Source organism: Hypanus sabinus, chromosome 11 (assembly GCF_030144855.1).
Source record: "Hypanus sabinus isolate sHypSab1 chromosome 11, sHypSab1.hap1, whole genome shotgun sequence".
NCBI lineage: Eukaryota > Metazoa > Chordata > Chondrichthyes > Myliobatiformes > Dasyatidae > Hypanus > Hypanus sabinus.
Window position 1 is genome coordinate 39,915,538 of NC_082716.1, and position 25,394 is coordinate 39,940,931.

At 39.3% G+C, this 25,394-nt stretch overlaps 1 protein-coding gene across 4 annotated transcripts in view; it reads right to left on the bottom strand.

The window, feature by feature from the left end:
- Positions 1-25,394, bottom strand: part of gpbp1l1 (GC-rich promoter binding protein 1-like 1) — a 72,714-nt gene that overhangs the window by 39,043 nt on the left and 8,277 nt on the right. For all 4 annotated transcript variants that reach the window (XM_059984189.1, XM_059984186.1, XM_059984187.1 and 1 more), the window contains exons 2-3: positions 4,675-5,452; positions 3,044-3,163 (exon numbers count right to left, since the gene is read on the bottom strand). In XM_059984189.1, coding sequence (XP_059840172.1) covers positions 3,044-3,106 — 63 coding nt within the window. In that variant the 5' untranslated portion in view covers positions 3,107-3,163; positions 4,675-5,452. The remainder of the gene's footprint in view (positions 1-3,043; positions 3,164-4,674; positions 5,453-25,394) is intronic.

Here is a 25,394-nt window from a genome sequence, read left to right on the forward strand (position 1 = left end):
ATAACTATTTTTCTTTTACACCCTTTTTTCTTCAGTGGAATATATTCTTCTTGATAGTTGTAAAATAACTCCTTAAATATACACCACTGATCAAGTACCGATCTACCCTTTAATCTATTTTCCCAATCCATCTTAAGCAATTCCACTCTCATACCATCATAGTGTCCTTTATTTAAGCTCAGTACACTTGTTTGAGATCCAGCCCTCTCATTCTCTAATTGAATATGGAATTCGACCATGTTATGGTCACTCATTCCAAGGGGATCCTTTACTAGGACATTTTTTATTAGTCCTGTCTCATTACACAGGACCAGATCTAAGACTGCTTGCCCCCTTGTCAGCTCAGTAACATATTGTTCAAGGAACCCATCCCGAATGCACTCAATAAACTCTTCTTCAAGGCTGCCGTGTCCGACTTGATTAGTCCAGTCAATACGAAAGTTAAAATCCCCCATAATTATAGCTGTTCCCTTATTACAAGCCCCAACTATTTCCTGATTTATGCTCCGACCAACTGAGTTACAGCTGTTTGGAGGCCCATAGACTACTCCCACCACTGCTTTTTTCTCTTTACTATTTCTTATTTCTACCCAAATTGTTTCGTTATCCTGATCCTTTGAGCCAATATCATTTCGCTTTATTGCGGTGATTTCTTGCTTTATTAACATAGCCACATAGAATGGATAGAGTGGACAGCCAGTGCCTCGTCCCCAGGGCACCTCTGCTCAATACAAGAGGACATGGCTTTACGGTAAGGGGTGGGAAGTTCAAGGGGGATATTAGAGGAAGGATTTTTACTCAGAGAGTGGTTGGTGCGTGGAATGCACTGCCTGAGCCAGTGGTGGCGACAGATACACTAGTGAAGTTTAAGAGACTACTAGACAGGTATATGGAGGAATTTAAGGTGGGGGGTTATATGGGAGGCAGGGTTTAAGAGTCGGCATAACATTGTGGGCTGAAGGGCCCGTTTTGTACTATTTTGTGTTCTATGTTAACAAGGATGAGGATAAAATAGTTGTCAAAATGTTTTCACATGGGAGAGTCTCAGATGAGGGGACATAGCTTCAAGGGACAGTCATTTAGAAACATAGAAAATAGGTGCAGGAGTAGGCCATTCGGCCCTTCGAACCTGCACCGCCATTCAGTACGATCATGGCTGATCATCCAACTCAGAACCCTGTATCTGCTTTCTCTCCATACCCCCTGATCCCTTTAGCCACAAGGGCCATATCTAACTTCCTCTTAAATATAGCCAATGAACCGGCCTCAACTGTTTCCTGTGGCGGAGAATTCCACAGATTCACCACTCACTGTGTGAAGAAGTTTTTCCTCATCTCTGTCCTAAAAGGCTTCCCCTTTATTCTTAAACTGTGACCCCTCATTCTGGCAGCCAGTGACGAGTGGTGTTCCACAGGGGTCTAAGTTGGGCCCAATTCTTTTTAAATTATATTTCAATGATTTGGATGATGAAATTGATGGCTTTGTTACAAAGTTTGCAGACAGTATGAAGATAGATGGAGGGGCAGGTAGTTTTGAGGAAGCAGAGAGGCTACAGAAGGATGAGAAAGATTAGAAAAATAGGCAAAGAAATGGCAGATGGAATTCAGTGCAGGAAGTGTATGGTCATGCACTTTGGTAAAAGAAATGAAAGGGTTGACTGTTTTCTAAATGGAGAGAAAATACAAAAAAACTGAGGTGCAAAGGGATTTGGGAGTCCTTATGTAGGATTCCCTGAAGGTTAATTTGCAGGTTGAGTCCATAGCAAGGAAGGCAAATGCAATGTTAGCATTTATTTCATGAGGACTAGAATATAAAAGCAAGGATGTAATGTTGACACCTTGTAAAACATTGCTGATGCCTCACTTGAGTACTCTGAGCAGGTTTGGGCCCCTTAACTTAGGAAGGGTGAGCTGAAACTGGAGAGGGTTCAAAGGAGGTTCACGAAAATTATTCCAAGATTGAATGGCTTGCCAAATGAAGAGTGTTTGATGGCTCTGGGCCTAGATTCGCTTAAATTGAGAAGAATTCAGAATTGAAACCTATCAAATGGTGAAAGGCCCTGTTAGCGTGGATGTTGAGAGAATGGGAGAGTCTAAGACCAGAAGACATAGCCTCAGAATAGAGGGATGTCCTTTTAGAACAGAGATGAGGAGGAATTTTGTGAGCCAAAGAGTGGTGAATCTGTAAAGGCCAAATCTTTATGATATTTAAGGCAGAGGCTGATAGATTCTTGATTGGTCATGGCATGACAGGATATGGGAAGAAGACAGGAGACTGGGCATAGAAGAAAAATGGATCAGCCATGAAATGGCGGAGCAGACTTGTTGGGCCAAATGACCCAATTCTGCTCCTACATCTTGTGGTCTTATGGTAATCTGTTATCTGGCTTAGTCAGAACACAAACTTCAAATAGAGTTATGTGCATTCTCTCTGCTGAGGAAACAACCTGGATATGGGGCCCTGAAGGACGGACAATAAATGCTGAGCTACCAAATTTCATTTATCCAATTAATGAATCAGGGAAAAAAAAACTTCTAGAGTTAAGATCACAGCAGTAGCAGTGTCAACACCGAAGATTGAATTGGAGGACAGGTAGACAGAGGGAATGATAAATCTGTGATTTGGAAGAAATACGGATGATTAATTGCATGACAGGTAAACACCAACAGATTTAATTGAGGCAACAGTCCATCTTCATTATGTTTAATTCACAAGTATCTTTTCCCAGTATTTTTAAACATTAGTTACAACAATTCTGGCAAGGATTTTTCACCCCACCAACATGACAAGGATTTAAAAAAACAAAACTGGGCCCGGAATGCATTGCGGAAGACAGCAGTGGTGGCAGATTAAACTGCAGTTTGGAAATGTAGTTGCAACTGAGAACAAGGACAATCCTTGCAGCATTCAAATACTGTAACTATTTGTTCTGTGGCTTCAACTGAAAATATACTATTAAGATTTATCAATACAATCAAACAATCTTTGACTGAACATACACTTAAAACTAAACAAATTACTATCTCAAAATTTTGAACCAAACCTTAGCTGAAGACTGAGATGTTGAAAAATTAAGCCAAGCAGGTACAAAGTCATGCTGCGCCATTTAGGTCCAGTGTTTTCCAGTCAACGAAGTGAGGTATCAAACCTCATGGCCAGGATCCTGCATAAATGAAAAACAGTAAGAAAAAAAAATGAAAAAAACCACTAAATTCTCCAACTAACAAGTACATTGATTAATCCATTTTGACATTAAAAAATTATCAAAAAATATTTCTTGCTCTATAAAGGTAATTCATAGCTTCTAAACCATCGTCTCAAGTCTTTGGCTAAAAACATTCAAAAGACATAGCAGAGAATAACACAAAAGCAACTTTGCAATAGTCTACGATAAAGAGAGCCTTTCATTTGTTACCCTTCATGTACAACTTGAATCTGCCTCAGCAACAACCATCAACACTTCACCTGCATACTCTGCTCTAAACAGAAAATAAAGTCCAAAAGCATCGAAGATATTGGAAAATAACTGACTTGCCTGTAGCTATCTCATGACATTCATTATTAAGCATTCCATATTGTAAGTGCTTCAGCTGTATGTAAGGAAAGTTTGCGTTTTAGAGGATCTAACAAGATATACTTGAAATTCTTTATAGCACAATCACAGAAATTTTTATTCTGGCAAATTCCCCCCCCCCTTCTTTTCCAGTCCTGATGATGAGGGTCTTGACCTGGAACGTCGACTGTTTATTCATTTCCATCAATTCTACCTAACCTGCTGAGTTCCTCCAGCATTTTTCAGGACAGAAAAGGGAGCTTCCCTGTCCATACTGACCACTGTCTATCCACACTTTTGCCATTTGCCTGCATTACAAGTATTCCTCAACATTTTTCTTATCTAAACACCTGTCTAAGTGCCTTTTAAACAATGTAACTGTATTGGGATTCACAACTTCCCCAGCAGTTCATTGCAGATATTTCCCATTTATTTATCAGATTGCTTAAATTTCTCCCCCTCACCTTAAACCTGTGCCTCCCTAGTTCTAGATTCCCCTGTTTTTGTGCAATTGCCAAACCCAATACAAGCCATGAAAACGGTTTAGGTCATGAAGAAACAAACATTTCTATCTTTCACCACAACTCTCCTACTTCAATTCCCACAATTTTACATTGATATTCAGGAAGCAGGGGTGGAGAAAGGGGCAAGATTTTTTCTTGGGATCTTGGGATTCACGATCTTAGACTGTTGGAAAATAATTTTCTGGTGAGATCATTGTTCCAAGTGATTCAAATGAAGTACCTGTCCCTATCATTAAGATCTTCTGTTCCTAAAAATTACTGGAGAAAGCTACTGCACTGAAATATGAAGAACTGCAAGAAACTAACCACCTTTCAACCACACTCCCTCATTCAACAATTTTAAAAGCTTAAATCCAAACTAAGTGAAAGCAAGCAGGTTTGATGCAGAAATAATAAGCAGTATTTCAAACTTCTCAAACAGCACATGAGCAAAGATATTCTTCTGGAGACAGGAACTTCATTAGGTATATTATTCAAAAAAATTCAGAAATTTACAGATTAGAAAACAAGTACACTATTTGAAAACTGCAAAGTGAATTCACTTAACTCTCTGAAGTTATATCTAAATTAATCCAAGATCATGAAGCAACACCTTACCTCCAAGCAGAGCTCTTTGGGCCCTCAGCTTTGATTATCCGGCACCGACTTTTCTTCTGCTCACCAAGACAGATTGATAAATGCTGGCAAGAGTGATTTGGCCACTCAGGACCAGAAGCAGCACTCTGTGCTCGCTTGCACCTCAATCCAACCCTCAGCTGTTCATTTTATTTTCCGCTTTTTCCAAGTGTTAGAAATAAACCTAGAGTTTACCCAGCTAATTTTTTTTAAACTGAGAGGAGGAAGAACTTTGCTCACCTCATTAATATTTTCAATGAAATGACACAGAGAGGGAAAACAAATTACATTACAAAAAAGGACAAATTTACTGTCTGCTTAAGACTTGATTACCACATAATTAGAACTAAAAAAGCGGTGTGTCTATATATTGGATTTTGTGAATGCAATAAATGTTCACATTTACAAATTTAGTCTGACCATCTGTTTGAATCATCTCATTTCCATCATTTTTACAGGTGACTCTTAGAAACTGTGGTTCAAAAAGTTTTTATGCTAAAAGTTGAAAATCAACACAACAATAATTCTAAATCTAACCTCTACACAGTACATCCAGAAATACTAAACAAAACAAAATTTTTAAATGTTTCTCCCTCTTTCAAATACTTTGTTAATTGAAAGTCAATTGTCCAATTAGCTTTCACTTTTTATAGTTCAGAGCTGATTGTAGTAAGACACATCTTTTCATCCTCTACAGCCAAACCAAAAAACATGCTTTTCCTTGCTCTGTCAGTATAATCCTGGCGTTTCCAGTGATAACCTGCATTAAAGAGAAACAGAAAGATAACTAAGGTGGAGAATCGAAGTTCTGAAAAAAATACAATGAAAATTCAATAACAATTTTCCATAATCATCACGAACAACTTAACCAGCAGCACAAGCAATTGTATGAAGCCAGGTGACCATTTTCAGTCAACATCTTTCTTGTCAATATTCATTTTACCACACCTCCACCCCCACTGGAAATAAACTGGAACCCTCTGCAATGGGTAACAAGTCCAGATTGCTGCAGAAACAAATAATGTAATACTGAATGATAATTTGGATAATAGTCATTTACAAGTTATTTACATCTGAATATCTTTTTCTCTGATGTAGCACCCATCTGAGATACTGGCAATAGTAGTTTAGGAACAACTAGAATTCACCACAAAGGAATTTAAATATTTGCACATATAACCATTTCTACACGTTACACCAATTGATACAAGTAGTGCATAGTTAAATTAAAAAAAGATAAGATGAAAGCTGATCTTGCCTTTCAGCACTCAGTTGCTTAGAGAGAAGCTCTCAATCATCACCTTCATTAAAAACAGACACATTTCCTTCCACATATTTGGGGAACCTCACCATCCGTGACATGCTATTATCAGGGTATGATGTGATTATGTAAAATACAGGTTATGTATTTTGTGATTTACAGTAACTGTCTTTGCATTGTACTGGTGCCACAAAACAAATTTCATGTCATAAGACAGTGATTAAAACCTAATTCTGAAAAAAAAACACCCTTCCAAACAAAACAAAACCTGAAAAGGTGGTTATTATTTTATTTGTTCCAACACCATTTCCAGTTTATGGAGCTCCAAACTGCACATTGGTATCTCCTCCGCTTTGCAGATAACAAAAACTGCCACCATTTGCCCCATATGGTGCCCCATATTTAGAGACAATAGTAAACTGACCACCTAGCCCTCAGCTGTAGATTTTAAGAGTGGCTCACCTTGCTACTTGAACAACGCTCCTCTCATCTCAGCAGTGAAAATTAACACCATAAAGCCTTTCAAATGCTTTTACTCATAAACCTTGCAGACTAAAATGGTAAAAGAAATCCTGACAGGCCCTCCTATGCATCGCTATCTGGCACTGGGGGGTGCGGCTACTGCGCAGGACCAAAAGAAGCTGTAAAGAGTTGTAAATTGAATCTGCTCCATCTTGCGTATTAGCCTACAAAGTACCCAGGTCATCTTCAAGGAGCAGTGTCTCAGAAAGGCAGTGTCCGTTATCAAGGGCCCCCAGCACCCAGGGCATGCCCCTTTCTCACTGTTACCATCAGGTAGGAGGAGGTACAGAAGCCTGAAGATGCACTCAGTGATGGAGGGACAGCTTCTTCCCCTCTGCTACACGATTCCTAAATGGACATTAAACCTGTGAACACTACACAACTTTTTAAATATATATCTGTCTTTGCAAATTTTTAATCTATTCAATATACATATACTGTAATTGACACATTATTTATTTACTCTTTTTTCTACTTTTATAATATGTATTGTATTGAACTGCTGCTGCCAAGTTAACAAATTTCAGGACACACGCCAGTGATACTAAACCTGATTCCGATGAAGATAATTGTCAAAAACAATGTTTCTGAAAAAGGCAAAGTTTCAAAACATTCAGAAACAATTCAAAATAAGTGACTCCTTAAAACAAAATACACCTTAAATGCTTTCAACTCTACTAAACTTGCTTTTTTGAGTTACCCAAAACTAAGATAACCCTTCACATCTACTGGTGGCTATCTGACTAATGTATTCTTTTGCTCAGTTAAACCTGGCATAAATTATTTAAGTAGTGGATACATAATGCAATTTGAGGTATCGCTATTATCAGAAGTATAGCAAAGACAAAGCTGTTTTTGCAAACAGCTATCAGAAAGTTCAGAGCTCACATGTTTATGCACAAATGTATTCAAATTCTGAAACTGCTGAAGTTCAGAAGGGAAACAACAGAGTTCAGAATCAGAATCTGGTTTATCACCATGCACGTATGGCATGAAATCTGTTGCTTTCCAGCAGCAATACAGTACAAAACAAAAATTACTGTAAGTTCCAAAAATAAATAATAGTTCAGAACACAAATAAAAGGATAGTATGCATGGACTGTTCAGAAGTCTGATGACATAGCTGAAGAAACTTTTTTTTTTAAATCGCAGGGAGTGTCTCTTCAAGCTCCTGTACCTCCTCCCTTGGTAGTAACGTAGACGGCATGTCCAGGATGGTAAGGGTTGTTAATTTTGGATGCCACTTTTTTGATGCATGGCCTGTTTAAGATGTCCTCAATGGCGGGGAGAGCTGTGCCTGTTATGGAGCTAGCCAAGTCTGCAATCCTGTGGATTGGAGTCACCAAACCATGCTGTGATGCTACCAGAAAGAGTGTTCTTCACTGTACATCTATATAAATTTCCAACAGTCTTTGGTGACACCTAAATGTCCTCAAATTCTGAATGAAGTAGAATCACTGGTATGCCTTCTTCCTGAATGCATCAATGTATTGGGCCCAGTGGACACCCAGAAAGTTGAAGCAGCTCATCCTTTCTGCTGCTGACCCCTCAATATGGAGTAATCACAGAGACACACACACACACACACACTAGGCTGAGGCCCTTCTTCAGAACTTGAAAAGTAGGCGGAAGATGCCAGAAGGTTGGGGGTGGGGGTGGGGGGGGGGCGAAAGAAGAAGGAAGAGGTTAGCTTGAAGGCAATAGGTGAAGTCAGGTGGGTGGTTAAAGAAAAGGTGGGAGAAATCTGATACAACAGGAGAGAGGACCATGGGAGAAAGGGAAGAAGAAGGGGCATCAAGGATAAGTGATAGGTAGGTGAGAAGAGGTACGAGACCAGAGTGGGGAAAAGAAAAAGAGGAAAGGGGGGTACCTTTTTTAAAACCAGTAAGTGAACTCGATGTTCGTGCCATCAGGTTGGAGGCTACACAGACGGAATAAGAGGTGTTACCCCTCCACCCTGTGAGTGACCTCATCATGGCACAAGAGGCACCCACAGACCACCATGTCGGAATGGGAATAGGAATGAAAATGGTTGGCCAGTGGGAAATTCTGCTTTTGGTGGATGAAGTGGAGGTGCTCAACAAAGTGGACCTCCAATTTATGACGGGTCTCTTCGAAGTAGAAGAGGACAAAATTGGCAACATCTCATATTCCATCTGGTTAGCCTCCAACCTGACAGCATGAACATTGATTTCTCCTTATGGTGACAGAAAGAAATTCCCTACCCCTTCCCTCTGCTTCTATTCCCCACTCTGGCCTCTTCCTCTTCTCACTTGTCTATTAGGTCCCCTGGGTTGCCTCCTCCTTCCCTTTGTCCTATGGTCCACTCTCCTCTCCTATCGGATTCCTTCCACTTCAGCCCTTTACCTTACCCACCCACCTGGCTTCACCTATCACCTTCTAGCTGTGCTCCTTCCCTTCCCCCCAAATATTTATTCTAGTGTCTTCTCACTTCCTCTCCAGTCCTGAAGAAGGGCCTTAGCCCATAATGTCCACTGTTCATAAATTTCCACAGATGCTATCTAACCTGCAGAGTTCCTCCAGCATTTTGTGTGTTGCTTTGGATTTCCAGCATCCAAACATCCAACATAAAAATTAATAGTATTTTTTAATTCATCTACAAAAGGACAGCATTTACTTCCCTTCTTCATTGCCCTCCTGCTGACTGATCTGATAAGCCATTAAAGAGGGCAGTTAACCAACAATGACACTGCTGTGAATCTATATCAACTTACTACACCAGGCTGAGGCTCTCTGATCTCATAATGAAAGGAAAAAGCAGTGAACCAGATGAAGTAGCTTTATGGAAAATTTAAAGAGATACCAGCTTTTCAATTCCAGAGTTTACTTAATTAACTGAATGCAAAATCTTTAGTTATTCATACTCATTTAACAATTGCATCCAGTCACCTTAATTGGTTCAGTATTTAAATGAGAATATTGTCCATCTCTTAGCTGTAGCCAATAATCTAAACAGTATTCTATTCAAATCTTATGAAGTTAAGCTAAAAAAAAGCTACTTCTTTTTCTTATGGTAACATTGTGCACTCCATGACATGAAACAATTTGTCACGGAATGTACTATGTCAGAGCAGCCCAGACAAGACACTGCTGTGGATCATGTGGACTTCATCGGACGCACCATACACTGCATGGCAACATATCCTCAAGATGATCTGTAGCAGTTTGACAACACATTATAACCAATAGTTTATTAACATCTCTTGAAAATGTATAAAATATCCTGAGCTATTCTGTATTTTCATCATTTTGATACCATTTTGTCCCCTTGTGTGTAAAGTCAAGGATAAACTAAAATGCAAATCCTGACATTCCCTGGGTCAAACCTTACTAGGTATACAAAGTTACATGAATTGAATTTAACTGAATTGACTATTACTTACATCCTTCAAATACATGAGGAGTAAAAATCTTTATGTTACACCTCCCTTTAGAAGTGCAATGTACAATTTATAGTAATTTATCATAAATAGTATGTACAACAAGACAGTACGACATCGAAATACAACTGTATCAACATGAATTAATCAGTCTGAAGGCCCAGTGGAAGAAGCTGTCCTGAGCTTGTTGGTCCTGGCTTTTATGCTGTGGTACTGTTTCCCGGATGGTAGCAGCTGGAACAGTTTGTAGTTGGGGTGAATCAAATCCCCAATGATCTTTCAGGGCCTTTTTATGCACCTATCTCTGTAAATGTCCTGAATAGAGGGAAGTTCACATCTACAGATGCACTGGGCTGTCCACACCACTTCTCCACAGACTCCTGCAATTGAGGGAAGTACAATTCCTATTCCAAGCAGTGATGAAGCCATTCAGGATGCTCTCAAAAGTTCCCCTGTAGAAAGTTCTTAAGATTTGGGGGCCCATACCAAACTTTTTTTAACCGCCTCAGGTGAAAGAGGCGCTGTTGTGCTTTTTTCACCACACAGCTGGTATGTACAGACCACATGAAATTCTTGGTGATGTGTATGCTGAGGAATTTAACACAAGGCATTGCAAAACAAATGAATGATTTTTTTTTAAAAAAGAGTTAGGATTCATGACCAGATCTTAAAGTGATGGAGAAATAATACTGACAAGCTACAGTACCGTGGAAAAGTCAGGCACATTTATAAGGCTAGGGTGCCCAAGACTTTTGTACAGTACCATATATGTCAATGTGAAGCAAAAAATAAGTTTGTAAATCTGCAGGAGCAAAGGATATTGGCAATGACAAAGGTGCAGCACGGCAGGAGGGATGTGGGAAAGCTGGCAGAGTGCTAGGGGCAGGCAGGGAGGTGGTGCAGGTAAAGACACACCCAGCCCTGAGACACCAGGCAAGGTCATTTGATTCCAAACAATCAGTTTATTGATCATTGCAGAATGTCTCGCTGGTGCTTCCTGCTCCTTATCCTCTCCCTTCCCCTTTTCTCAACTACGATTCCCCTCTCCCTGGCCCCATCCCACTCTCAGTCCACAATAGAGACCAATATCAGAATCAGGTTTATCACTCACATATTCCATGAAATTTGCAAACACGAGGAAATCTGCAGATGCTGGAAATTCAAGCAACACACACAAAATGTTGGTGGAACACAGCAAGCCAGGCAGCATCTATAGGGAGAAACACTGTCGACATTTTGGGCCAAGACCCTTCGTCAGGACTAACTGAAAGGAAAGATAGTAAGAGATTTGAAAGTAGGAGGGGGAAATGCGAAATGATAGGAGAAGACCGGAGGAGGTAGGGTGAAGCTGAGAGCCAGAAAGGTGATTGGCAAAAGGGATACAGAGCTGGAGAAGGGAAAGGATCATGGGATGGGAGGCCTAGGGAGAAAGAAAGGGGGAGGGGAGCACCAGGGGGAGATGGAGAACAGGCAGAGTGGTGGGCAGAGAGCGAGAGAAAAAAAACTAAACATATCAGGGATGGGGTAAGAAGGGGAGAGGGGCATTAACAGAAGTTAGAGAAGTCAATGTTCATGCCATCAGGTTGGAGGCTACCCAGCCGGTATAAAAGGTGTTCCTCCTCCAACCTGAGTGTGGCTTACTCATGACAGTAGAGGAGGCCATGGATAGACATATCAGAATGGAAATGGGACGTGGAATTAAAACATGTGGCCACTGGGAGATCCTGCTTTCTCTGGCAGACAGAGCATAGGTGTTCAGTGAAACGGTCTCCCAGTCTGCGTCGGGTCTCACAAATATATAAAAGGCCACACTGGGAGCACCGGATGCAGTATACCACACCAGCCGACTCACGGGTGAAGTGTCGCCTCACCTGGAAGGACTGTCTGGGACCTTGAACGGTGGTGAAGGAGGAAGTTTAAGGGCAGGTGTAGCACTTGTTCTGCTTACAAGGATAAGTGCCAGGAGGGAGATTGGTGGGAAGGGATGGGGGCACAAATGGACAAGGGAGTCGAGTAGGGAGTGATCCCTGCGAAAAGCAGAAGGGGGGGGGGAGGGAAAGATGTGCTTGGTAGTGGGATCCCATTGGAGGTGGTGGAAGTTATGGAGAATTATACACTGGATCTGGAGGCTGGTGGGGTGGTAGGTGAGGACAAAGGAAACCCTATCCCGAGTGGGGTGGCGGGTGGATGGGGTGAGGGCAGATGTGCGGGAAATGGGAGAGATGCGTTTGAGAGCAGAGTTGATGGTGGAAGAAGGGAAGCCCCTTTTTTTAAAAAAGGAAGACATTTCCTTCATCCTGGAATGAAAAGCCTCATCCTGAGAGCAGATGCGTCGGAAACGGAGGAATTGTGAGAAGGGGATAGCACTTTTGCAAGAGACAGGGTGGGAAGAGTAGTAGTCCAGGTAGCTGTGAGAGTCTGCAGGTTTATTGTAGATATCAGTAGATAAGCCGCCTCCAGAGATGGAGACAGAAAGATCAAGAAAGAGGATGGAGGTGTTGGAAATGGACCAGGTAAACTTGAGGGCAGGGTGAAAGTTGGAGGCAAAGTTAATGAAGTCAACGAGCTCAGCATGCGTGCAGGACCCCCAGGATCTCCCAGTGGCCACACATTTTAATTCCACGTCCCATTCCGATATGTCTATCCATGGCTTCCTCTACTGTTAAAATCCCCCAGCAGTTTGTGTGTGTTCCATGAAAATTGTTTTTTTTTGTAGCAGCAGTAGAGTGCAATACATAAAATTACTACAGTACTGTGCAAACGTCCTAGGCATATCTATGTCCCTAAGAATTTTGCACAGTATTGTACTTCTGTGGCTAAACGTCCAATCATGCTTATTAGAAATGGCATGGAGCATGAAATTAATTTTAAAATAAACAATGACCCATTATTTTAAAACGGCTCAAAATGCAACTGAACAAATAAAATCATTACTTTCCTAATTTGCCATATTGAACTTCATGAAATTCATTATAAACTTCCAGCTTGTCCAAGAACAGAGCCAAACAGGAAATGCAAATCTGGACTATTTGTCCATGTTAAATGCTTTCTCTACAGTTTTTCAGGCAGAATGTAAATATAAAAATAGATCCACTACAAACAAAACACACTTCTCAAAGCTGTCCCAGGAACCAAGTCAGCAATTCAAAGATGATGGAAGAAAAAGACAATAGCATATACAAGGACACTAACTGATGGGTAATAAAGAATAGCATCTGAGATTCACATAGAATCCATTTCTCCAGTCTTTCATCAGCAACACCTTCCATAAGGGCAGCAGTTCACCTAAAATCAGTAATGTCATTTCCTATCAGTCAACCTCTCTTCTAACTCAATTGGATCAGCGGTTTAGCAAATACAATAGATTCTGGTTAATTGGACCATCAATTGATCAGGAAAGCCGCTGATTAGGGACAAATCTAAAGAACAAAAACAGATTGAGGCAACGTCCACACTAGTCCAGATAATTTTGAGAACGCTGGTTTCGCGTAAAAACGATAGGCGTCCATACTATGCGTTTTAAAAAATATCTCTGTCCACATTGAAACTGAGATTTTGGCGAATCTCCTCCTACTGTGCATGCACAGGACACATCTACCGAAAACAAGCGACATGTTTGGTGTTGAATCTTGTCATGAAAAATGGTGCACGTTTGTTCAGTTACAGACTAGAACAACTTAAAAGACAGACAGCTGTTGGCTCTCGCGCAGGAGGACTTAAAAGTAAAAAAATCAAATACTGGAACGTATGCAGGCAACCGACGGAGTTCACGGACAGTATGAGCCAGTTGACGACGAACATTGAAAAACTGACAAACTCTATTGCATTAATAAAGTCCCTTTTAAATGCATAAAACACGTCTGCATCAGTATATCTTGTATTTCCATATAATGTTACATTAGGCTGTTACACATCTATTGTCAGAGTAAATAGGTAATAAATAGGTAAACCACCTTCATATGAGCAAGGGCAGAAAACAGAGCAAAGTGAGCATACTTATTTATTCAGTAAGTTATGGGTCAAAGTATTTGGTGAGTACATTTCTGACTCTTCTGGCTTCAGTCTCGTTGCCATCTGTTCTGAAACTGTTAGGTTGCGTTCAAGAAAACAATGAAATGGCGTGCTGCTGTCACAATCTGATCCGGCAAGTCATGACAGCATTTTTCGATTTCTCCAGTTACCCCGTCCACACTGCTCCAGCCAAGTGGCGTTTTCAAAATTACACACCCTGGAGAGTGTTTCTGAAAATCTCCAGTTTCCGGGGACGAAAATGCCATGGACGAAGGGTAAAAACAAAGAGAAAAAGCTTCAGTTACGGATTTATCCGGTGTAGCCTGAACATAGCCTGAGAAAATAGCTGTTGATTCTCCTCATTTATTTGGGACATTATGCCACTTAATTGAAGATTTGGAAGATGCTGTCGTCAAAACCACTGTGTGAAAGCAGTCCACTATCTGCAGTAAGTGTCTGCACTGATTTTGCTCATTTACAGTCAATCAAAAGAACACATTAGTATACACTGAATGAACTCCTCTGTCCATAACTACTCAGAACTAACACAATTTTCTAGTATTGAAATAGTTTTGGTAGTGATGCAATTTATTCTGTATTTCATTTAAATACATAATTTATTACTTAAACACAAGTTAGCATTTTTTTAATATACCCCTTCAACTAATTTCCATGAAACTTTGGCTAATTGAGACAGCCATTTAATGTACTGGTCCCGATGTGTCCCAATTAAACTGAATATACTGTATTTATAAATTAAATACAGTAATCGATAAACCATCCATAGGAAGTTCAAAAGCACAAGTTACATAAATGTGCATGTTACCAGAACAAGTCACTCATGATTTATTCTGCACAAAAGCTATTCAGTTCCTAATTCAAAATCCTCTGAGCTGTTAGTGTATTGTGTATATGAATGCATTATTCAATTCTTACATATTGCACTAATGACATACATGTTTGATTCAAGAGCAATTAAGCATACATGATTTAATAGTAATCAAACCAAGAATCAATCCTAATGAACCTTTGTGTTTGCTGACTTTCCCTCTGATTTTCTCTGACTGTAGCATTGAACCCGATGTTTTAGAGCTTTACTCTACTGTTCTCTTTTGGGATCTGTTAAATATCGCTCTAAACTGTTAAGAGAAATGCGAGCAAGATTTTCCCTTGAGCAATAACATTATTAGGTTTATTCCCCCTACCCCCCACCAATACCACATAATTTTATTCACTTATTTCCACTTTATCAGAAAAATTTCCTTTGTTCTACCCATTGCCCTTCTCCACACTCTCTGCTATCAAGACTATTACATTTTTCTCTAACAACAAACTGCTGGTGGAACTTAGAGGGTTTCAGCATGTGCGGAGGCAAAGGGATGGTCAATGTTTCAAGTCGAAATCCCACATCAAATTTTGACCCAGAACATCAATCAGCCCTTTACCTCCACAGACACTGCTTGACCCACTGAGTTACACCAGCATTTTAATTTTTGCTCCAGATTACAGCAGCTGCAGCCTCTTGTGTCTCCACTTCTCTCTTTGTCAGTTCTGATGAAGGGTCCCAGACCTGCAACATTAACTGTTTCTCTTTCCAAGGATGCTACATGACCTATTCAGTTTTTCAGTTATTTCTCTTTTTAATTCACATTTCCAGCATTTTGCTGTTCATGTTCCTGTATAACTAAATAATTTACATAAACTTAAAGGGGAAATCATGGGTCTTCTCCATTATTAAGTTCAGATTCAAACTGGCAATTGGCAAACTTGTACTTTGTGGTGTTTTTCAAGCAAGGCGCATTTTTTCTAATTCCCTTTTTTGTTGTTTTACTCTTGATCATGAAACAATACCACTCAGCAAAAGGAAATTATTGGCTATCAGCCAATCACATCTCATGATATCTCAGACTTCCACACTTCAAATTCAATGACATGAAGATCACTTGCCAGTACATCACTTGCCACTGCCATTTCCAATGCTAGACTGACCAGTGAGTCAACAATGAAGCAGTGACTTGGTGAAGAGAGGCACTCAGGTTACTCACTCCCAATTCTCAGCTTTATTTGGGGGGTGAAGGGTGAGGGGGCTGCTGGTGTATGAACACTCTCTATTAATTTGCTTGTGAAGAAAGTACAGATAAATGTTTTAAATACTTCACTGTTGCTAATTATTAAGTACTATTTACATTCAAATAATTTTTATAGATTATGTAAATTTATTTCAAATGTTGCTGCATTTCCGTCACCTCTATCACATCCATTAGAAGCATTACAAACATTTAAAACTATTTGGAGGTTTTGAGAGCCAGTGAGCAACAGAAAGACGCTAGGATCTTTTAAGTGCAGATCCCCATGTCCAATGTGCGATGTAGCTCCGAATCAGCCGGGGGGTGGGGAGGCAAAGAATGTCATCTGGAAACTAGGAGCAGAGCAGACAGTATTGAGTGTGCATATTGATCAGCATCTAAGGTAAAGTTCTGATATTTACAGGTTTTAGAAAAAATAATTATTTATTTGAATCCCATACTTTGAATTACTTGTTTTGCCATGCCAACACACACCTGTCCATTCTACCATCTTACCTGCATCCTCATGAAGTAACATTTCTCTTTAACAACTTGCAAAGTACACACTTGTCCTAAATTTCAAAATTGTGGTCCTTTTAACATATATAAATCGCTTGGCTTTGGCTGAGCTAATGTTATTTAAGGTTCCTTCCTTAAATAAAAATCACCTGTGTTTTAGCAATTCAAGTCAGCTGTCAATTATTGATTTTATCATTTTCTCAATTATTGATCTAAGATAAAACTACTCAGTTCAATCATGTCACTATGAAGTGTATGTTATGTAACTAAGCATTATTTAAGATATCAAGCACAAAAAGAATTAGCAAGTGGTGCTTTCATTTGACATGTTTAAAAAAGGCAAAAGCATTTTGTAATAACTCATTTGTATAAAGTGAAGTTAAACAGCACAGATCCATGAAAATCACATGAAAAAGTTACCAAATCGTGCTCTATGCATAGAATTCAGGAGAATCGCATGGGACAGAGAAGTCCCATGCATTTAAAAACAGTACCGCAAAATATCAGTGCATTGGTTAAAGAAAAAGCTATGGTTCTTTTGTGCATGCTGACTGATGAGATGCTCCCACTCATCTCTTGTCCCACTGTATGATATACTGCCCTCATTCATCCAGATCATGCAGCGAGAGCTAACAACACACCCACAGAATCACTGATCTACTGACATTGGGCAGCAAGGGGGTCGGATGGAAAGTGGGGGCTAAAAATGCAGATGTGGATGAAAATCTAACAATTCTCAAGATATTCCAGGGAATTTCAGCAGTTCTGGGCCGCAAACTCTGAGTAGCACAGCTGCAAGGACTTTGCGTGCACTTGAGCAGCACTAATCAGCAATCAGGGTGCAGCAGTATAGCTTGGAAGGCCTCACTCCTAGACTCAAGTATGCAGCCAAATGGAGAAGACAATCAGGGAGCAAGAAAATGACAGAAAAAAGCCTAAGTGAGGATATGGGAAGGAGGGAGGGAACTGCGGGAAGAAGGGCAGCGATATGGAGACTCAAAAGAATCAGCTGTTAAAAGGTAGGAAAGAATTGACATGTGGGAATGTATTAAGGGAGAGCTAGAAAAAGATTATGGAAGTGCTTATGGTCAGAGTGCACCTATGTGTTCATAGAAGATCTAAAAGTCTATGTTTGTGTGTGTCGAAATTTTACTAAGATTTCCCAGCCTTAAGTCATATCAATTGCCAATCATTTCCATTCTTATAAATAAGATCCTGCAATGAATCTGAGACTTCATTGATTTCAATGGGAATTTCAAAGTAACATTTTTGAAAACAAATTACTTATCTAAATTTTTTCTATACGACTTGAATGTTATATTTTGTTTCAGGCATTCCTTCCAAATATTTAATTATTTATTTTATCTTCCGGTTATAACTTTCACCACGTATCAGAAACAAACTGTTAAAAGTCAACAAGAGCTTTGGGATATGCTAAGCCTTGGCCTTAGTTTTGTTGTCTGACAAAAGGAAATTTCAAGACAAGGGCTTTATCAACTTTTATCTTCTACTCAGACCATACATGGTGGCATGTTGAAGGCTGGTAATACAGAGCTTCTGCATCAACGCATGGTATACGTGTTAGTACGGGCATTTCCAGGCAGGCACATCAGGCCAGTAATCCCCTAGAAACTTGGAAGTTTTGTCTTTTGTCAATTTTCATTTAAAAATGTATTTTCCCCTGAAAATATCAGATTACAGAACATAGCTGCAAAACAAGTTAGTTTATTTCCTTTCTTTTTCAAAATAATAACATTCTCAAGACAACACACACAAAACGCTGGAGGAATGCAGCAGGCCAGACAGCATCTATGGAAAAGAGTATGGTAGTCAACGTTTTGGGCCAAGGCCCTTCACTAGAACTGGAGAAAAAAAGCTGAGGAGTCAGAATAAGGTGGTGGTGGTGGGAGGGGAGGAACGAACACAAGGCAAAATGTGAAATCAGGGGGTGGGGGTGATGTAAAAAGTTGATTGGTGAGAGTTACAAAGTTAGAGAAGGGGGAGATCCCATACCTACACTTCATCCTTCAGAAAAAGCAGAATCTCCTAGTCGCCACCCATTTTAATTCCACTTCCTATTCCCATTCCGATATGTCAATCCATTGTCTCCTCTACTGCTGCGATGAGGCCACACACAGGTTCAAGGAACGCCACCTTATATTCTTTCTGGGTAGCCTCCAACCTAATGGCATGAACATCGATTTCTCAAACTTCCGGTAATCCCCCCTTTCACCATCCACTTTTTCCTCTCTTACCTTACCTCCTTGCCTGCCCACCGCTTTCTTCTAGTTCTCCTCCCCCTTTTCTTCTATGGCCATCTGTCCTCTTCTATTAGATTCCGCCTTCTCCAGCCCTGCATCTCTTTCACCAATCAACTTCCCAGCACAACCACCTCTCCACCTCCCCCGCACCAGTTTCGCCTATCATCTTGTGTTTTCCCTCCCCTCCCCCCACCTTTTAAATCTATTCCTCAACTTTTTTTTCTCCAGTCCTGCTGAAGTGTCTCAGCCCAAAACGTCAACTGTACTCTTTTCCATAGAGGCTGCCTGGCCTTCTGAGTTCGTCCAGCAATTTGCATGTGTTGCTTGGATTTCCGGCATCTGAAGATTTTCTCTTGTTTATGAATGAACATTTTAAAGATATCTGCATAAGTATATGGAGAGGAAAAGTTTAGAGTAGGGGCTCCCAACCTCTTTAATGCCATTGACCAATGCCATTAAGGTAAGGGATATGTGAACTACAGTTTGGCAGGGATATTGCTTTGAGGTTAATGGCGCCATGGTTGGAATAGATGATTGGACCCAAGGGATTGCTTCCAGGTCGTATGACTCTTATTCCCATATAAATGTCCATGCTCAAGTCAAGAAAGAGTCATTTGCCTGGTCTTTATGAATATGCCAGAACAGGAAATTACCTTGAAGTAAAACCGATAGTTACATCTACGTAGTAGAGCTTCAAGCCTTCGAATATGAACAATGACAAAACTGCATGATATCCGAAACATCATACAAAAATACCCCAAAATTCCTGCATGTACATCATCTCCTGCTACACAGAAATCCCCCCCAAAAAAAACTTAAAGGAATTCAAATTGTAGAAAGTTTGAGATTATTCAAACAGGTCCAAAATTAATGGCTGCTTTGGTGAAAAACGCAAGATTACATCCATTTATTAAAGAAAAAGTATCTGATGACCAAAACCAAAGCTCTTTAGAATCAATAAATTTGAAGACAGTGAAGATCCGCATTTTGTGATTAGTGGGGAAAGAATAACATTTGTAAATAACCACTGTGTTGTGGCCATGCACACTTCAGCAATTAGTTGGTCATCTGGCATCTATGATAGGCTGGCGACTGAGTAGCCAATCATACTATGCCTCCTCAGCAAAATCAGCTAAAATGTTGATAAGTTGCCTACAGTGTTTTATAAAGCACTGAAGAAAAACTAGGCCATAGAAATTTGACCACTATATGAATTAGTGTTATGATATATTTTTTAAAAACCTTTATCTATTTGAGGGAACTGTACTGTATACTTTTTTTAGTCCAGCTCAGCACACCATGAAAAACTCATTTTGATTTCTAACAAGATCTAATATTTGCGGGGATTATTTCAATAAGATCAGGTTTTAAATATTTTAATGTTCACATCAGTTCAATTAATTTGCCTCAATACCAAAGGAAATGACTGCAAAATAGCAGACCATGAGGAATGACATTGTCAGCATCTTTGACTACACATGTTGAAATGTCTATACTTCCCGTTAGGATTTCGTGAAGTAAATTTATCAACAATTTTTAAGTCTGTAGAATTTAAGAATTTAAGCATGATTGGCTGAGACAAAAATCAGAGCATTGTGGTAAATTCCTGTTTTCAGAATGGTGAAAACAGTAAAACTCAGTGGTCAAAACAAGTGATCACATTAGAATCACTGCAAAAGTTCATGTTAGTAGATGACAAATTTTGTAACCATAATCAGCAACAGCAGGAAGACTTCCAAACTACAGCAAACAATTTAATGCTAGGGGGTTAAAATTGGGAATAAAAGGGGGAAAAAAATAGATGAAAGACAATTTTTTAAAGTTGCAAGAACAATGATTAACATCTTCCAATTTTATGAAGCCGCAAAACAAGCTAAACTGATTTAAAAAATGAAATTGATCTGTGGCTTTTGAAAGACAAATAATTTACAATAAGCAGTTATATTTTTGTTATTCTTTTGGTGTCTAGAGTTCAATCTGGACACTGATTAAAGTATATTCATACCCTACAGAGGGAGCAGAAGATATTTACCAAATTTATTCACCATAAAGAACTTCATTTTTGTGGAGAGATTGTTCTTTTTTAAGTAGTTAAGACTATGGGAAGACTAAGAGACATTCAACTTTATGCAGAGTATGAATAAAGTTGTGAAGGAATAATTCTTAAATTTGCCAAGAAGAACAGTAATCCAACTGGAAAACCTAAGCGAAAGCTGAAGTATTTTTATTAGCATTGTCAGTCTGAAATAAACAGAAAACAGATTCCATATTAATATATACAAAAGAGAACAGAACACATACAAAAGAAATAAAACTGAAAAGTAACAAATAACAGGCAGCACAACGGGTCCAAATGGATAGTTGTTTTAATGGGCTGGCAGAGATATGGACAAAATATCCTTCCCCCATGCTATACCACAATTTTATCATGTAATTAATATAATTTCCAAATTGAGAACCAGTCTGACTTTATCTTCATTGCTTCAATGTTCAGTATGCAAGTCACAAAGTCACAACAATCCATTCAATGGGCTCTTGACTCTCAAGAAAAATAGCTGACTACTAGATATAGCTGGTCAAACAAGGTTACTTGTGGGTAAATGAAATTTCACTTTATTTTGCCCTATAACATCTCTTCCAGTTCGTACTGATCTTTAGTAAATCAACACAGTCTGTTTTAGCTTGAATTGCTAAGATTCTTTGAACAAGGAATCTTTCTTCTAATTATTTTCTAGTTCAAAATGTTACCCTTGAGAATTAAATTTGATCAGTACTCCAGATATAATCTAATTCATTATCTCCATTATCAATGATTGGTTCTGTTAACACAATTCAATTGTTTCAATCATTTTCAGTAAAGCAGATTTTATCCAGATGTGTATGTATCGCAACTTTGTCCTGACAACTTTCTAACTTATCAGAATCAGCTTTACTAGAGGGAGCAAGAAACACCAGACACACATTCTATAAAGAACAATAAACCAATTCTCTGGAATCAAATGACCTTACCTGTGTCTCAGGGCTGGGTGCGTCTGCACCTGCGCCACTCCCCACCCCGTCACTCCTGTCACCTGTTGCACCTCCCAAGGTGCTCAACCCTCACCATTCACAACATCCTTTGCTCCCACTGGATTTACAAACTCGTTCTCCACTCCACATTGACAAGTACAGTTCCATGCAAGAGTCTCAGGCACCTCAGCTTTATATATGTGCCAATGACTTTTGTACAGCAGTATTTCTCTCTATATAGACCTATCTTTCTCTCTCTCTCTCTCTCCCTCCCCCTGTCCCCCTCCCAGTAATTAATCCATTTGGAACAATGCTTACAATTGAGAATAGCCAGGATTCCTTTTATTTATTTTGGGTCACTGTGCTGCTTAATAGCATCATTTTTTTTTTGTCAGTGATTTTTGTCACTGATGTTGAGAAATAAGCAGCAAGACAATTCAGAATTGTTTTGCTGACTGCAGTTTTAAGCATTCCGGATTGGAGACCCCCGAAATGACCAGGAGTGAAAATGGAACAATTTCATTATTTCAACAAGTTAGGAACTACAAAGAATTTGAAGGTATTGACAATCATATTGAATGTTACAATGAAAATGAAGATTTGGTGGATGCAATCATCAAAAGCATTGTGTGAAGGCAATCCATTATCTGCACTAGGTATCTGCGCTAAATTTGCTCATTTATAGTCAAAAGAACACGGCAGCATGTTGGTTGTCCACTGTATCCAACAACGACAGTGAAACCTGTGTGGGAGAGTTTTTAAAGTGGACATTACCACTCGCCCAGCTTTGGAAGTCCAGGTCCAGTGGTACAAGTTGTCATCTCAAACTGGGGTCTTCCTTGGTTGCAATGGATAACCATAACTCCTTCTGTGCCTTTCCATACTACATTCTTGGCCATGTTGATTTTATCCACCAAGTCCATCGGAGCTGACTTCACATGCTAGAAGAACAGGCATGCCCCTATTTCACCGGGGTATCCATTGTCGCATGCGAATAGCTACTTGAAGCCAAAGGTGAGAGCCGAGTGTCTCCAAAGGTGAGTGAGCTTCCCCAGAATGGACATGACAAGCCCCTTCACTACCAACTCGGACACCCCATTCACATCAGTAAATTCCTCCAGTAATACCTCTGAAGGAAGTAATGTAAAATTTTATCGCACCGTAATAGCATTGGCGGTATTAAAATTTGTTCTGTATTTCATTTTAGATAATTTGCAACTCTTATACAGTAGTTTATCATTTTTTTATAGCTTTTTAACTATTTCCATGAAACTCGGGCTGATTGGAGCACCTGCTTAATTGGTCAAAGTACACTAGTCCAGATGCATCTCAATTAACCTGAATCCAGTCTATGTATAGAAACACACAAAAAGATGTACGCACAATACGCACATAAGCACTCGCACACAAATATATACATAATATAAGCAAAAGGCTGCAAAAAAAAAGTGAGGTGGTGTTCATGAGTTGGTTTGTTTCCCATTCAGAAATCTGATAGTGAAAGGGAAGCTGTTCTTAAAACACAATGTGTTTCTTCAGGCTCCTGTACCTCCTCCTGATGCTATCAAAAAAAAGGGCATGTCTGAAGTGATGGGATCCTTAATGATAGATATCCCTTGCTCTTTAGTGAACAACTCCATACTGATCATCTTGTTTTCTAGTCCTCACTCTAGAATACCAGACTGTCACACTTGCTATCAAGTAATGATCTAAAAAACAGTGCAATGTTTGCTTCTATCTTTTCACAGGCTCCACTGCCCCAACCCAATCTCTGCCTTTTCACTTCATTTTCTTCAATCCTCTTACAAATAGATTCAAATCTCCAAGTTGTCTGTGTTCATATGCATCACTTCACAACACATAAAATTACAAGCATAAGTCTTCATATTCCTTCAGATTATGGCTGAAATCTATCGCATGAACCTCATCAACCTTCCACAAACACAATTAGTCTTGTAAATGAATGAATGCAAAAAATATATTCCAGGATCTCTCAATCAATGATTGCGTCCCACCTTGAGATGCTCATGATACATACAAAAAAACTAAGCGGAAACTGTTTAATCTTTCCTCAAATTATGACTGGACCCGCAGCTCAGGTTAGAGAACTGTGAACCAAGGACAGAAGAGTCACAAGACTTTCATTTACCCATCAAATAGAATTTACTGTTGCTTTGTCCATTCCTCTAGTCTTTCTGAAATGTTTTACAAATGAAATAAGTCTACTGACCAGGTCATTTTTAAAATTTTTAAACTGCTTAGAAAAGCATTGATCAGTTATGTTCCCCAAGGAGCATTACTAGCAATCGGTCAACAGGCCATCAACTATTAACAAGTGAATAGTTATTTAGAAACCAGTGACCCAAATCACACTAAAAATACTATGGATGACACAATGACACACCATAAAGCACCATAAGTACTCTATAGCTACCAGTGTCAAATCTAGACCTTTTCTTTGTGGAGTTTGCAGATTCCTCCATGGGCTCTGGATTGCATCCAAGGTTGATTGGGTATATTACACGTATTGTTGGTGGCAGGATAAAAGGTGGAGAAGGGGTTGGAGGGGGAAAAGGAGAGACATATATTGTCACTGTGAAACTAAGAGAGGTTACAGAGAAATAAAAGGGAGAAACTGGATCAATGCCATTGTTCTGCTGGGAGTCAACTAAGACTCAATGTGCAAAAGGTCCTCTTTCAGTGCTTCGATATTATGGAACTAAATATATCTAAAAATGTAACTAAACAGTAACAAGTATTTTAACTTCATGAAATCAGAGAATAGTCATAAGAAACTCAACTCCATTGAAAGCAAGCAGAGATAAGCTAGAATTAAACAACAAAAAGAGTAAGACATTATGCCAAAAACAGGAGTGACTGAATACTGATGAACCCCTTACAGAAATTTGAATTCACAAATCACTACCTAAAATTGTGAGTATAAAATGCTTTCTCACATAGAAAAAAAGTGGGGGGAAAAGTATAAAATGCACTGTCATCTGGAATTTTTTTTTCATGTTTCTTGATGCATGCAAGATGACATGGCTTTGCCTCACTGAAAATCTTTATACACATCATTTTCTAGGAACACAATCCCCTCCCAACAGCATTGGATTGCCTGTAAACTGAAAAACATTCAAACTTCAGTTTATCAAAGTTGAGATTCAAAAAGATATTGAAGCTCATAGACTGAATTTTGTGACCTTTCATCTCGTTAAGAAAAGCAGAATCACACCTCAGTTACATTCAAAATCAATGGCCAGTTATCACACAATGAAATTCAGCGATATCATGGAAAAGACCAACATCAAAAAATTATGGGGAAAAAAAGTAATGCATTACTAAAATTTATGAACTTACATGTAGAGGAACTGACAGATTACCTAAAATGCACAACTGCTTTAGTTTACGAAAAGAAACTGGCACTGAAATGAAATCTCTAGGTAAGCCCCTTTCCTAATGTCACAAGAGATCACTGCTGTAGTTAGTTGCTCGTTAAGTATTTCAGGAAAAAAACATTGAAACAAGTAGAGTTTAAAAGAAAATCAAAACTTTCCTCCTATGACAAAGAGAAACAAAAATACTGAAAACAATCAGCAAGTCTGGCAAAATTAGGAGAGAACAAAGATCTTGTACACAAAAATTATTTTTC